This window comes from Sorghum bicolor, chromosome 1 (genome assembly GCF_000003195.3).
Source record: "Sorghum bicolor cultivar BTx623 chromosome 1, Sorghum_bicolor_NCBIv3, whole genome shotgun sequence".
NCBI classification, from domain to species: domain Eukaryota; kingdom Viridiplantae; phylum Streptophyta; class Magnoliopsida; order Poales; family Poaceae; genus Sorghum; species Sorghum bicolor.
The window spans coordinates 20244661-20260107 of NC_012870.2; the positions used below are offsets into that span (position 1 = coordinate 20244661).

A 15447-nucleotide genomic window follows, 5' to 3' on the forward strand; every position below is an offset into this window, starting at 1 on the left:
CGGAGACCTATTTATTTAATAATAAAAATAAAAATAGTTAAACCTTATCTTACTCTAATATTAACTCTTAATATACCTTAGTATTATATTAAAACATGAGAAGTTTGTTGCTAGCTTTATTTTTTTATTTAGATTAGGATTCCTATGAAATATGATATATCAGTTAAATGTATGTAGATTATGAACACATGGATTTATGAAGTATTCATATGACATAACAACACATCGTGCAAAGGTAGTGGAAGCATCCTCAAGCATAAATTTAGGTAAATTAGTAAATCAGTGAGATATGCAGGAATGGTGCTAAAACTTTTACCACAAATCAAGCATCACATTAAATAGACTACTATAAATTTTTTACAATAATTGGAGTAAGATAACTACAATTTCAATTTTACAAAAAAAGCATAGACAACCATCTTCAGCAAAAGAAAAATGTATTAAATTTTGTGAATTTTTTGTTTACTGCATGGATCTACATATTTGGAGCTGAACAAATTTTATTTTGTAATTTTTAGATTTTTCTATGAATCGCTACGCATTTATCAATTTTCAATTGATCAATTTTAGACTAAAAAGCATAGGCAAACATCTCCAACAAAAAAAAGTACTAAAATTTATGATATATTTTTATTTACTGCATGAATCTACATATGTGGAGCTGAACAAAATTTGTTTTATAATTAGCCGATTTAAAAAATAAAAGAAAAGTAAATTAATATGACAAACACTTTGTATCTAGACCTCTATACTTTCCTTATTCTTAACATGTTTTGATGTGTACAAGAGATTTTGCATCGAGAATCCTAGAAAAATTTCTATTTTGTTTTTCTCTTCCACCAGTTTCGGAGGACGGAGGCCGCAGAAAGTTTTTTTTTTTTGAGATTACACAGTACAACGCAGATACTCAACACGCACGCACACTCACCCCTATGAACACACGTACGCGAATCCTACCCCTATGAGCACCTTCGAAGGACTGAGCCGGCAAATCTTGAAATTCACGAAGTCACCACAGGCGCCTCGCTGTCGACAAGCACGTCGCCTACCACTTAATGCATAGCGCCGGAAAATCCTGAAATAAATCCAGAATAAAGTGCCGCACCCAGGATTTGAACCCTGGGTGGGAGCCCCCCAATTTTCATTCCACGATTAAGTACAGGTATCGTGCCACTTCGATACATCACGTACGCGTACGCTGCTATCCAACCTTGCACTCTACAGACAAAAAGGCACCAATTGCATCCTGACAAAGCGCCATGCACGACCACGACGGGTTCCGTTCCGGCGATCTCGTCAAATGAAAAAGGAGCAGACAACTACAGGAATCTGTACAAGTCTTCTGTTCGTACTTCATAACATCAGCGATGGATGAAAATGACCGATACTGAATTTTTCTGCACGGCAAAACTGGAACAGAAACACGATTGGTGATCCAAAGTGGAGACACACCCACTATCAGGCTACAGACAGCTTGCCCTTGCCCAACCTCTGAAACCTGTGCGATCAAGAGGTGAAGCCTTTGATCGCTCAGAGCGAGGCAGTGAACAGCGAGGGCCTGCTGAGGAATGACCAGCCTACGCTAGAACATACATGTAAGAAAAACTATTCCAAACCTGCTGCCAAATCTCGTAAAATGAAATGTAACAGCGCAAGTTGCAAGCAAATATTCGTCTACAAAAAAAAAACAAGCAAGCAAACACGTTATTCAACAACTGGATATTGGGACAAGGACCAAACACTTTGGAAGCATGCAGAATTGTTCACCTGATTATTATTAGTTGCTCATAAACGACAGCATGCCCGTTTGGCAGCCTAACAGCAAGGCCAAGCATAACCGATGCAAATTTATAACCAGTACTCGAACGTAACTACAACATTGGTCAATGGTCAATGCTAAAGGACAAATGTTTCCAACACGCAAGCGGAACCTACATCCTCCAATATGTCTCCATCCAGAGACACCCTCAATCGAAATTTCCAAAGTACAAAAAATTATAGAACTTTGTTCATTTCAGGAATCAATGCAGATAGCATCAAGAATACCACAGTACAAGAATATGGTTTCGTACAATCATCATATGGCAAAATAACAAAGTTGTAGGCGCCACCAAGCCCAAGTCCAGCGAGACCTGGTCGAAAAAAAAGAAAGAAAATAAAAGAAAAGAAAAAGAAAACAAAAAGAGAAAGGAGGTGGTCCAGCGAGACCTTACAGATCAGTCTTATACAGGTAGGTTTGCAGTCGCTGCACACAAAGCTTATTGGTTCTACATTGCATACTACTGATACAACAGCAGCGACCATTGTTTGTATGTACACTTCTCTTATGACGGGAAAAAGAGTATCAGAAGCGGTTAAGGGGTGGGATTTCAATTAGGAGGCTCATCTTGTTTGTTCTTTTGGTACACTGTTTCTAGGCACTCCTTGGCCCGGTGAACCTTCGATTGGAGGTAAAAGCTCCCAGATTTGGCATTTCTTTCAAACAAGTTATCGTATCGCTGCATAACACATAGTTGTTTGCATTGGAGTGAGAAACAGTGTACCTTCGATTGGACAACTGTGCATCCGAATAATAGCAAGTCGTATGAGAAATGAAACAAAAGGGAAGTAGCAGACCTGTACAATCTCTTCCCACGTTGAATTCTCTGAGACACCCAGTATCTGCCTCGCTTCTTGTTCGGTCATTGTTTTGCTTGCTCTACGAATATTGTTTATTGCCTCATGGGCCACACCGGTTTTATTTGCATCTGGCAGAGGTAGGAGGTAACAAAATAAGGAGGTGCATAAAGCAATTAAATGTCACTCTTCCCTGGAAAATTAAACGAATAGCAAAAATATCATCCAGAAGGTACTATCTGTCTGTTGTTGACTCGCAGTGAGTGGAAAGCAATCAAAGCATCAGTGTGATACTAAGATGACAATGAAAGGCACTTCACACAACGTCTCATGTCCATGAGTCAATCTAGCCACTAAATCAGTATATTGCCACCAGCTACCTTATTATAAGTTTTCATCTACAAGATGTACAAGGTGTACGTGAAATATTGCAAATTCTGTGGTCCACTGGACGAGTAGCAGATTGGTGATATTTAGCAAATAATGTGTAGAAAGCAGCAACCATAAAACAGTTTGACTGTTTGAACTAAAATATAGTTTCACACCGATATACCCCCTTACATTACATGAAGCACATGGTATTTCATTCACCAAAAACTAATGAACTAAATCATTTAATAAAGCACATGAAGTCCTGATCATACTAGTCAGGACAACGGGGTTGAATGCAGCGACCTTCGACCCGAGAACATCAACTCAACTTGGTACGTGGGGTCGTTTTCGACCCTGCCTTGTAAACCTCTCACAGTCACCCAGGAATATTGTGACTATGGTCCTTATATATTGTGTCTAACATTTTTTTTTTCTAGAAACCACCTCATTTGCTGAATAAATTGTCTGCATATTTCTTAAGGCAATGAACTGACATTTGTCCAGAGAGGAGAGAGCATTCGATAGACAACAAAGAAATGCAGAATTTCCTAAATTCAGTTTCTCAATTCTTTATGTACACAAACAAAACCTGGAGGGATCAAATGATTATTTTTAAGCAGTACATAGTAAAATTTTTTATCATATATGTTGACTCATTCTGGTGATTTCTTTAATCGAGGAAACAAAGCTCTCATGAAATTCTTTTTTGCCATCATAAATCAGAATGCAGAGAACATGCTGTACAGTACTTCATTCTTGGGGTTTGTTTAAGTCGGGGAAACAAAGCTCTCATGAAATTCATTTTTCTTTGGATAGATATACTTCAATTTGGTCCAATGTAAAGCAATACATAAGTTTGATATCAAGGCAAGCCTCACTGTATCCATATATCTGGCATACCAGGCATAACCCAACTCTGAGCATAAGTGTTGGCAGTTCAAGTATGTCTGACAGGCTTATGTTGCTGGAGGCTACATGCTGAAGCATGAACATACTTGGCATATCAGTAGAAAAAATTAGGGAACTAACAGACTATCTACCAAAAACTTATCAGGGCCAGAGATCTATTGATAAACAAAACAATGATTAAAAAATGGCTCCAAGCTAAGAGAAACAGAGAGACCTATCCTTTCTGGATTGTGCCAAGATGATTAGATGAGAACACGGAAGGTTCAGTAAGAGTAAGTTATGACAATAATTTTGTCTATCATTGTTATGAAACTGATCCATCATGCCAGATGCAGTAAAAACAGAATTACCAATTTCCTCATCAATCAATGTAACAGTTAAGTAGCCTTTGATTGCAAAATTGATGAACGCCTTCTACCACCTATCATTTTTATCTATAAAAGGAACAGGGAGCTGGCAGAGACTATTTGTGGGTCATTAAGAAGCTCATGGCAGCAGAACTTACTATCAAGTGCTTTACGATATGCCTGAAGCATAGCTCTTCCTATAATTGTAGAGCCCATGACAATCAGATTTGCAATAAGCTTCCCAGCCTGAGAAAGAAAAAAGAAGCACATAAATGAGCATCCAAATGTAAATGTGTAAATCAAACATTTAAATAAGTGCAAGTCTACTTTCAGAGGGGGTACAAGTACAACTCAAGAACCTATCCAACACAAAACGGATCAGACTGGAGAAAGTACTCTTAGGAAACCCCCTGAAAATGAGAAGTTGCCAGCGAATATGATAGACCTATTTTGGTTCAAATTATAAATGCGGCCAATATAACCTTTTAGGGCTAAAAACCACCAAGCAAAAGCACACAGGTCCTAGCCTGATGATAGAGAGGCAGTTTGTGGAATATAAGGTTTTCGGCAATTCGATTTCACACAGTAGCACGTGAGAAGTTTGTCCCAACCTTGTCGTGAATTTTTTTTAGCTTACTTAGGTGTTACAAAATTCTTTGTTTCCTTGAGGTGGTTGCTAATGTAACATCGTATTCTGCTTCTTTACATGTTGTCGAATTCAAAACTGTCAGAACCTACAGCGTGAGCGCGTAAGACTATAGAAAGATAGTAGCAGCTTATATTCATCTACCCAGAAATGTACTGAAAATCCCATTTCGTCCCATCGTGCTGCCCGAACCACAGCGCCCCGCCCACATCACGACGAGGGCGCCAGCAATTCGAACGTGCAGCAAGCAATCCGCGACCCCACGGACCCCAAATCTCGCGAACGCTAGCCTTATCCCCGACAGGAGGAAAGAAACTACGGATCGCAGCTCCTCTCAACCCAACGAGGCGAATGAGATTGAGAGCAAAGCCAGGGTGGTTTTGTACCGCCGGCGCGTGGCATAGGCAGCGCGACACGGAGATTGAGCGGAGGACGGGAGAGAGGAGGAGGATGAGGGCTGACCATGGTAGCTCCGACGAGGGTGCGATCCAAGCCAAGCCCGTCGCGCAGCTGCCGGAGAGGAGAGAGAGACGGACGCCGAGAGTGGAGGCCTGGAGGGGAAGGGGAGGTACGCGATTGGTGTCGTTTCGTGCTGGGCCGGTTTGGTTGGGGGAGGAGGAGGAGGGGAGAAGGTTCCAGAAGGGGACGACGAAGCGTCTCGCTCCGCTCGGTCGACCCGGCCCGGCCCAGGTTCAAGTGCTCCCTTCCCGGCTCGGCTCGGTAGTTCTTCTTGTATGGGCTGCCGATCCAATTCGTTGCGGCCTTGCGGGCTCGTGGACATGTGCACCTCGGGACCTGACGCAATTCGCATCTCTGTTTGAGATGTCTGACCACTGGCTAACGGCGCGTTGCAAATGTGCTCCCCCCCCTCGCGATCTCTCTCCTTTGCGGCGGTGCAGCATCTTCTCGTCTTCCTAGGCTCTGGCAGCAGCCACCGGAGGCCGGTGGAAAAATGTACTAGTTGTTCGCGGATTTGTTATAAAAGATATTATTAAATGATTGGTAGATTTGGAAGTGAGAGTCTGTTTGGTACAGTTCACAATAGCTTCATTAGCTGTTATGAGCTGTTTTTTACTAAACATTTATTTCTAAAATAGTTTTATGGGTGAAACTATTTTTCTTCTCCTCTCACAAAGACATGAGTTGGGATAAAACTGAAAAAACTAGATTATTACAGCTCTCTCCTTAATTTCTCTCTCTCATCTATATATATAGTTGATGAAGCTATTTTACCAAGTACTTCTTTTTGATGAAATCTTTTACCAAGTACTTTTTTCGAAACAGCTCAGCTTCATCTAGAAAGTTGCTCATAAAGCTATTTTCTAAAAAATTAGAGTGAAGTTGAGTTGTGCCAAACAAAGCTTAATCTTAAGCAAACAAGGTGTAGTTTTTTCAGGATTAGCAGCTTGGTAAAAAAAATTCCAAAAAATTGACAAAAACAAATTAAAAAATTGACTACATAATGGCACATGTACGGCTAGCTATTTATAGTCGTGGTCGACTGTCTTTTTTGGTTTATGGGAGGAACACAACACTAATTAGAGTGCAACAAGATTAGAGAAACAGAAACTCAGAAAGTCTGCAAAAGAAAAACGAAAGGGGAGATTTCGATCCAAAAGATCTGCATGCACTGAATTGTATTACACACTTGCTGAGTTTGATTTGCTGTATTCAATCGAATTCAGCATACATCTTGAAGCTAACATACATAGCAGGTACTGGCTGCTAATACTATTACTAGAACGTACACCAGGGAGGGGGCGAACCGGTCAAGTCTTTTTACTGCTACTACAGACAACACTGCAAGCCATTATCCATCATCCCCAGTGGAAGCAAACACAAGGCATCATATACAAAACCGTACGTACGTACTCCGGCTACACCAACCAAACCCTTCTCTTTTTTTCCCCCTCCGGCCGGCACTCCAAACCGATCTGCATCAAGTTAAAAAAACAGAAGAAAAATCCCAATCCGATGACGGCGCTAGCTAATCTTGTTCCTTAATTCACCGATGATCAAATGTCGCAATCGCCTGCCCCGTTGTTTGGCTGCTTCAGGCGTTGCCGCGCTGGCTCTGGCGGCTCTTTGCGTGGGTAGCAGCAGTATAGTGTCAGTAGCCCAGCTGGTGGCCCATCTCCCAGTTGAGCGTGGACGCCACCCTGTCGTGGTAGGGCTCGTACTCCTGCACACATCGATCGATCGCATTTGCACAAAGATGCAATGCATGACGAATATTAGCAACCTAACGGAATGATGAACTGAATTTGGGAGCAACAAGTTTTTGGTCATCGATCGATATGATCGATCGATCCTCCATGCATGCACAAACGAACCTCGAGCTTGTCCATGAGCTCCTGCGCGGTGGGCGCGAGGACGATGATGCGGCGGGCGCTGGGGTTGATGAAGCCCTCCTCCACGGCCTTGTCGATGAAGGTCAGCAGCGAGTTGTAGTAGCCGTCCACGTTCAGCAGCCCAACCTGCATATTATGGAGAGAAGGTTATATACGTAGCGCGTTCGTCAGAGCAAACCAAAACCTCTGTATCGGTGCAGGGTGTGGTAGTAGCTAGCTAGTAGTAGCACAGAATGAACGGAACGGCGCATGCAGGCGCCTAGCTAGGCAAATTACCGGCTTGTGGTGGATGCCCAGCTGCGCCCACGTGATGACCTCGAGCAGCTCCTCCAGCGTCCCATACCCTCCTGCATGCATGCAACGAAACCATCAAGATGGGCTCAGAGCTGCCTTCGGGCCTTGTTTAGTTCTAAAAAATTTTGAATTTTTTTAGATTTCTTATAACATCAAATCATGCGGTACATGCATAAAGTATTAAATATAGATAAAAAATAACTAATTATATAATTTATTTATAATTTGCGAAACAAATTTTTTAAGCCTATTATGATTGGACAACATTTATCAAATACAAACGAAAATATTACAATGCTCATTTTACAAAATTTTTTATCTAAACAAGGCCTCGATCAAGTTTGAATGAAACAGTCCATGCGTCTTGCCAGCCTACCACCACTCGACTACTACGTAGGAGTACTCGATCTGTACTGTACTCCTGCTAACTCCCGGTGAATAGAACAACGTCTCAGCTCGGTGCCAATTATTGGCCACGCTACGAGCTAGCAGTACGCAGTATATGTGGCATGTGAGGCGCTGTACGTGTGGTGCGTGCCACTATGCACGCCAGATCAGGGGCGGAGCTAGAATTTAAATATAGAGGGGGCCATGCAAACCAAGAACAATCATGTGTATCAAAATATTACATGACAAAGGTGTACATAGCAGCAAAATAACGTTTGTGTTACGATACAAAAAAGAAGAAGAAAAACTAAAAAAATAAAGATAAATTAATTAGTCTCAGGCCTCTAACCTTCACCTAATCAAATCTATTTCTTTGGCCAGGAAAAGAATCACAATAAAACAAGTAGTTAAACGAGGGCAAAATTAATCAGCACTAGATCCTAACATCGAATGACAAACAATCAGTTGCATGTCGTTTAGCCTCAGCCAAGACGATCACTTAAACGGGTAAAATGGTCATTTAAATAGAAGGTTAAACAGAAACACCATACCACTGTTAGTGTTTAAAAGTTGAGTACACGAGCTAAATAACCGTTTAGAGTTTAGATAAATAATGACAAAAACTTAGGAGATAAGAAAGATAATAGGAAGACTAATGCTAAATAATATAGATCCTATTGTTGGGGATCAATTCAGAAGGATTAAACAAGAAAAACGCTGATTTTTAATTAACTAGCTAATTAGAGTATGTAGTAGGGACAAACTAATGTTTGATAGGCAATAATAAAAATAAAAGATATAAAGAAAATATTAGAAAGATCTAGATTTTATTTGTATAAGAAACTATTAGAGATTAATATGAAATAAGAATAAAAATCTTAGTACAGATAATATTATTAATTAGTTAATTAGACAATTCAACATCTAATCTATGGGGTATATTAAGGGAGTTATGGGAAGGTTGGGGGGTGCCAGCCCCCCTCAGCCCCCCCTTCCCTCCGCCACTGCGCCAGATGAAGAAGCACGACGAGTCACTGTACCACTGGTAATCTGGTACACATTAGAGATCCATCTACCACCGCTGGTACTTGTACTTGTAAATACTCCATAGAACAGTAAAAACGCAGTGGTGGTGATGCATGGATGATTGATGGATCGTGGCTAGCTTGCTTTACCAGGCAGGGCGATGAATGCGTCGGACTGCCGCGCCATCTCTGCTTTCCTCTGGTGCATGTCGGCCACCGGGCGCACCTCCCCGACTGTCTCGCCACTTATCTGCATGCCAAGAAACACAATGCAATGCAATTTATTACCTCCTGCTTAGTTTAAGAATTAATTCAGATACGATACGACCACCACGTAGTACGAATTAATGCTACAGCAAGTGCAAGCAGATATTTCTTCTTGCCATGCCATGCATGCTACGTATACTCTACGATGCCTGGTCTCTCTACTTTATGGTTGGGGAATGACGAGCATGCATGGTAGTATGATTTTGCTTGGAGAGATCGGAACAGAAACTGGCCCTCTTCACTTCACCCCCTTTGGAAATGGTAAAAGGTCGGACAGTATATGTTTGAGTAACCAGGAAGAGGACCACATCAAGCTGGACCAATGGTTTAATTTTATCATATGACATCGGGTACTACTACAGTAGTATTCTGTAGAGAGACATGACAGTACGAGCCGAAGTAAAAACAATCTCAAAATATTGGGAGGCCAGGCCGCTAATAAAGCTTTGTTTCAAACCCTACTGAGTAAACCATTACAAATCTCTCTAGCCTAATTATAGCCTAAACGAAGTAGCCCTAGTAGTAGTACAAACCATTTCCCCGGCGAGGCGACCAGGCAGCTGGGGACGGATGATGCCACAGCAGGACTTTTTGGGGGGAAAGGAAAGGAAAGGAATTATTCAGCCCTAATTAACAAACAAACAAACACCTGTCCATAAAAAGCGTCGCTTTTGCTCACTAGTTTATCCTCACGCCAAGATCTGGGATTCGTGCCAATGCAAAAGCATCATGCATGCAGGCTTCTCTCGATCGCGGCCGCATGCTGGTCATCAGTCAGATTTGCAATTTGTTTTATGCGTCAAGTGCCATGCCCCCCGGGACTCCAGCAGCAGAGCCCAAACTCCCAAGCCCCATTTCATATAACCACTTGTACGACGCCCTACACGGCTACACGCACTCGGAATGCTAAAAACAAGTCGCCAACGTGAGCGCGTGCGTGCTCCATGATTATTATTGTGAGGGCCCGGCCCAGATTTGACGAGTATTTTTTTTCTCTCCTTATTACTACTTAGTTTAGTGTTAAGCAGCTGTGACACTGACATGGAACCGAATATATGTAGTAGTGGGAGTGCTAGGCAGGCGTGCTATGCAGGGCAGGAGGGGACGGCAGGGCAGGCAGACATACCTCTGGTGTCATGAGCGTCTTGGGAATGACCCTGCATGCGCGTGGACAGCAAACATGACAAAAAGAAGCGATCAGCACAGGAAGACAGGCCAAAGGCAAGCCACACAAACATTCTTCTGGGGATGAGGCGACGGTGACTGCTTGCTTTGCTTTGCTTACCCGATGACGTGGCGGCCGCCGTCGTAGACGGCCTGGGAGACGAGGCCCATCAGCCCGATGCTGCCGCCTCCGTACACCAGGTCGACGCTCCGGGCCACCTGCAGCAGAGCGCACCCACACACAAAAGAAAAGCCATCGATTACTACTACTGGTCGGAGTTATAGTTTAACTGTTTAAACTGGTGGGCCGGCGTACGCACGGCAATGGCATGTCTCCCCCCCGGTGCCCGACTCTCGCTCTCTGCCTCTGTCTCGTGACCTGGTGGTAGCCGCCGGTCCGGTCTCATTATGGACGCGTCAATGCGGTAGGCCCGGGCCGACCGGTGGCGAGTGGTGACCGCGCAGCCGCTCGCGCATGCCCTGCCCATGCCGCGCTGATGGCAACTCGTGATTTTTTTTTTTCACTTTGGGGTTCCAGGCAGACGACGTGTGTGGGGAAACACGGCAAGGCAGCCGGATCGGATGAGGGGGCAGGGTGGGTGCAGGGACCCAGGATGAGGATCCCCAGTGGCTGCGGAGCGTGACCGGCACCCAGCCAGAAAAGCAGAGTGCTACCGTGTGCCCTGCCTCTGGTTCGGGTCCGGTTCAAGCTCTCAACAAAAGCTGGAGACGCTCGCATGGCGTACGGTGACCGGGCTGACTAAAGCCGGTTCGATTGATTCCTCTGGCTGCTGGTTATGGTACTACGTACTACAGACGAATTTTGCATACGACTTTACTGTGCAAGTGTGTGCGCGCACTACGGTTTTGAGAGACCGTGTCCGGCTCCGGCCCCTAGCTAGCTAACCTACCTGAGATGTTTTTTGTTTTTTTTTTGAAGATACTCGTATGAAAGATGCATGGATGGATCATGGATGGTCAAGTCATGCATACTAGTACTACTAGCTTTAGCTGCAAGCCTGCAACTGCAAAAGGAGGCGATTAGCAGGCGACAGAACCACCAGAGAACGAAGCGTACAGTACGTCTTGGAGAGCAGTAGAATTCACCAAGAGGGACGTGGGTGGGTGTGAGTCAGTGAGTGACAGACAGGGCGAGGCGAGGCGAGAGTTTGGTTACCAGCTCGTTGCCGAGCTCAATGGCGGCGTCATGGTAGCTCCGCTTCTTCCCCTGGCTGCTGCCGCAGAAGACGCAGATCCTCTTGAACCTCGACTGCCTCATCGTCATGGCTGATGCCTCTCTCACTCTCGGTGCCGCTGTCTATATATCTCTACCGGCGGCTGTACTGCTTCTCTACTGTGTGTAAGGGAGTTACAGGCTCGAGTTCGCTGTGCTATAGCTAGCTTCTCGCCGCTCCCGTTGCTGCTGCTGCGGCGGCGAGAGGTGGTGCACTGTGGCTGTGCGCCGCTGGCTAGCTAGTGCAAGCGAGCAGCGCGCACTACTACAAAGAAGAGATGGATGGCCTGGCCTTCTTGGCGAGCAGCTGATGCCCGGCACCGAGTGCGCCACCCATGGCTTATATAAAAGCGCGGGGGGAGAGGAGAGAGAAACGCCCGCCGGGCCGGTGTCCGGATCGGATGGTGGTGGTAGCAGCAGGACAGGAGTGGTGTGTGTGTGTGTGTTGTACGAGTGGAGAAAGAAATGCATGCACATGGACATGGACGAAAGGAAAAGAAAGAAAACGCTCCCAGCATCCGCCACAAAGGGCCCGCGAGCGACGCTAGCTGCCGGCCGGATGGATGGATGGATGGCTTTACAGTGAAACGGACGGGCAGGTTGGTTGGGTTGGTTATTGACGGCTGACTCACCTTATCGGTTTTGCCGGTGTAAAATTTTGCGGCCAAGGCAAAATCATGCGTGCTTGGCTATCTTTGCTGATACTATATAATTTGTTAGGAAAAAGCATAATCATGGGGCAGAGTCGTGCGCTGACATACTAGTACTTGATAGCTCCTATCTTGATTTCGTGGAGGTGCTGTGTTTGACTGCTGGTATATTCCATAGTATATAAATTAGTAGTAAATTGTACGAGATAAGATCATTTCCAAAAAATTATCTAAAGTCGCTCTCTTGTTGGAAGAGTTATTTGTGTAAAGTTTGTTTTCTATTTTTTTTCATTCTCTGACAGTTTTATATATCTTGTTTGTACTTAAGAGAGCCATTCTCGTTTTATATTTTTGGCTAGTGAGAAATTAGAAATAGAAGATGACTATGTTTGGATAATCAATAAAAAGAAGTTGCTGAAACCTTTTTTTAACCAAAATCTTTGTTCCCTTATGTTCTATCTAGAACTAATGATTTATAGTTTTGCATGTGCAGGCATGGATCTAAATTGACAAATATTGTGTCAGCGTGCTCATAGTTTCACCAAACTGATATGCAGGATATGTGTTACTCATAGATTAACGACTTTTTATTTCTTTTTTAATATTTTTTTCTCCATGCTCGGTTGGCATAGAAATTCGGCTATATATATAGTGATGACATGTGAGTGGGAAGCAGGTCAAAATAGACAAATCGTCTATGGTCCCCGAGCTTTGAATACGGAAACGCGCTCCATACGTTCCCGATCACGATCTTATCCTCCTCCGATGGTTAACCTCCGCACACACCGCATATGCTGCTGCCAAGCACCCTCCTCCCAAAAATCCCACACGCAGTGAAACAAAAACCAGACAAGAAGTTCAAAGTAACACTTATCTTATAAGTCATATTTTTTCTGCCAGCAAACAATGTTTTTTTTTCTCATAATAAATCAACAAACAGTAAATATTTTATTTTCATCCTCCTCATTTTGACCAAGTACCAAACAAGTGTTCGATATCAGTCGATGGGGGAAACAAATGCCAAAACAATATAGATGACACGCCAAATGAATTTGGCATAACAACAAAAAAAAGATATGCTTGATAGTTTCATGTTTACAATAGAAGCAACAAAATTTACTACCAATGCCACAAGAAAATCTTAATTTTTAGTGGATTTCGTACATTGACTTAGCAGAGAAGACTCCATTTTTTATGTCCTGAAATGATAATTATATTTGGTTATAAACTGAAAAAGTCAGACAAAATAGATTGCCGTTTGTCGTTGCTGCTTCTGAAAAACCAGAAAGGAACGCCGGAACGGGAACAAAGCCCGAGATAATTGGAACAAACAGGCTCTCCGGCTCGAGCCCACGACAGGCAGCCATGCATGCGCGCTCCATCTGCATGGGAGGAGCGACTAGCGAGCCATTCCCTGCGCTGCGCAGGAGGAGCCGCGCGCCGCCGTGGGGACATCCGGCATCGGTGCCGGGCCGGCGCACAAGGCACAAAGCACGCACGCACACACATGCGGAGAACGCCCGCGTGCGAGGCCATCCTGCCCGCGCCGGCGCGGCACGCGGGCCGACGCGCGCCCGCACTCCTGGCCATGCCGTACGTAAAACGTAGCCTGCGGAGCTTGGTCGCCTGGAGCAAGAGAGCCTGCGCGCGCGTGCGCGGCGACTGCCGGTGCCGGCACGGGGTGATGGGCGGGCCGCGGGCGCCGCGCGGTGACCGGAAGTCGGGAACGGGGCGGAGTGGGGTTCCGTGCGCGCTGCAGCGCGCGTTCGAGTCCGGCAGTCCGCGCCCCCGGGCCAGGGGGCCGGTACGGCGGCGAGTACGCCGCCTCTGCGCGGTCCGTTGGCTGGTCGGCGGGCGGTCCAGGTCCGTGTGTGCGGCATCGTCGTGGATGTACCCGTGCGCGTCCCCTTGCCGGGCGGCACGCGGCATCTGTCCGTCTCCTCGCCCATACGTGCACGGCTGCACGCGTGATGGATTATTGGAGCCAGCCAGCGTTGGACTTGGACAGATGCCGATCGAGATGCGTGTGTGTGAGGTCGGAGTGGGACTGATCAGTGGTGTGTTGGGGCTGTGCTTGCCCGCCCGTGCACATGTGTGCTGTTCGCGTGTACGTCGTGGTCGACGGGAATCTGACGGCTGGAGTAGGAGATGGTAGGTCGATTACCCCACCCGTTTACTGTTTAAATTATACACCTGCGCATGTTGCATTTTTTGTAGGTCCGAAGCCTGTTTTGTTAGAAGTTTTAGGGTGTTTGTGACTGCTCCACAAACTTCACCATGGAGCAGCTCTACAAAAAATTAGAGTTTATGTGTGCTCTCACAACTTCACTTTTTTTCTTAAACTGAGTGCATGTAGCTAAAACCGTTTAGCTAAAAAATACAAAGCAGAACTAAAAAAATATGAAGCAGAACAGTCTCAAACACCCTACCCTTACAAGCACAGTACGGTTCGTTTGGCTAGAGTGCCGCGCCGGCGCCACACGATTGCCGTCTATGGCTGCTAGCAACTGGCCCACTTAGCCGCCTGGCACGGTAACCCCCGACCCCCGCGCGATGTCACCTCTATAAACATAAGCATGCAAACAGTACCTCTGAATACCCCGAGAGACTCTGCCGGCACATCTCGAGATTGACGAAGTCATTATAGATACTCCATGTCGATGAGAATGTCACTTATCACCAAAAAATAAAAGATTTGTTTTTTTACTGGAACTGGAGGAGTTTGCACCTCTACAAGAAAATATAAATAAATAATACATAAAAGATTTGTTATGACCATATTGCACTACATATCCATAGCACACTCTACATTGTATTCCAAAGTCAAAAGAGCGATTGGCTTGCAAAATTAAAACATTCATTATTGTTTGTTTTGTAATTAGAATAAACATAAACTAATTAGATAGAAAAGGAGCGGAAAAAATTATATGGATTAGATTTCCTTTCTTTCCTAGGTTTGTATTATGCAACGCCTTGTTGTGACCATATTGCACTATGTATCGTCATTTGATAAACTAACACTACTGGATTTGCCTTCTTTGCCGAGAGCCAGAAGCCCTCGGCAAAGGTCTAAAAGCCCTCGGCAAAGGCTTTGCCGAGAGCCTGCCACGTGGCTCTCGGCAAAGAGCTCTCGGCAAAGAAGCTCTCGGCAAAGAATTCTTTGCCGAGAGCCACTTGGCAGACTC

At 44.8% G+C, this 15447-nt stretch overlaps 2 protein-coding genes across 2 annotated transcripts; both read right to left on the reverse strand.

Annotated features, from left to right (window-relative positions):
• On the reverse strand, nucleotides 1986–5507 carry LOC8067409 (mitochondrial import inner membrane translocase subunit PAM16 like 2). Its single transcript, XM_002467026.2, has 4 exons — nucleotides 5353–5507; nucleotides 4403–4490; nucleotides 2617–2747; nucleotides 1986–2498 (listed from the first exon to the last, which is right to left on the reverse strand). The coding sequence occupies exons 1-4, from the start codon at nucleotides 5353–5355 to the stop codon at nucleotides 2370–2372; spliced, it is 351 nt and encodes a 116-aa protein (XP_002467071.1). The 5' UTR covers nucleotides 5356–5507; the 3' UTR covers nucleotides 1986–2369.
• On the reverse strand, nucleotides 6502–12080 carry LOC8067410 (probable cytokinin riboside 5'-monophosphate phosphoribohydrolase LOGL10). The gene is made up of 7 exons (XM_002467027.2): nucleotides 11556–12080; nucleotides 10500–10597; nucleotides 10341–10371; nucleotides 9098–9197; nucleotides 7518–7588; nucleotides 7224–7367; nucleotides 6502–7072 (listed from the first exon to the last, which is right to left on the reverse strand). The coding sequence occupies exons 1-7, from the start codon at nucleotides 11661–11663 to the stop codon at nucleotides 7001–7003; spliced, it is 624 nt and encodes a 207-aa protein (XP_002467072.1). The 5' UTR covers nucleotides 11664–12080; the 3' UTR covers nucleotides 6502–7000.

Bases quoted from the DNA above. Each gene is read 5' to 3' on its own strand.
- LOC8067409 (XM_002467026.2), bottom strand. The intron at 2,748-4,402 runs GTAAGTTCTGCT...TACCTCTGCCAG, and splicing joins ATATCGTAAAGCACTTGATA to ATGCAAATAAAACCGGTGTG. The intron at 2,499-2,616 runs GTCTGCTACTTC...TGTGTTATGCAG, and splicing joins CGTGGGAAGAGATTGTACAG to CGATACGATAACTTGTTTGA.
- LOC8067410 (XM_002467027.2), bottom strand. From the start codon at position 11,663: ATGACGATGAGGCAGTCGAGGTTCAAGAGGATCTGCGTCTTCTGCGGC. The intron at 7,368-7,517 runs GTAATTTGCCTA...CATAATATGCAG, and splicing joins TGGGCATCCACCACAAGCCG to GTTGGGCTGCTGAACGTGGA. The intron at 7,073-7,223 runs GTTCGTTTGTGC...CGATGTGTGCAG, and splicing joins AGCTCATGGACAAGCTCGAG to GAGTACGAGCCCTACCACGA.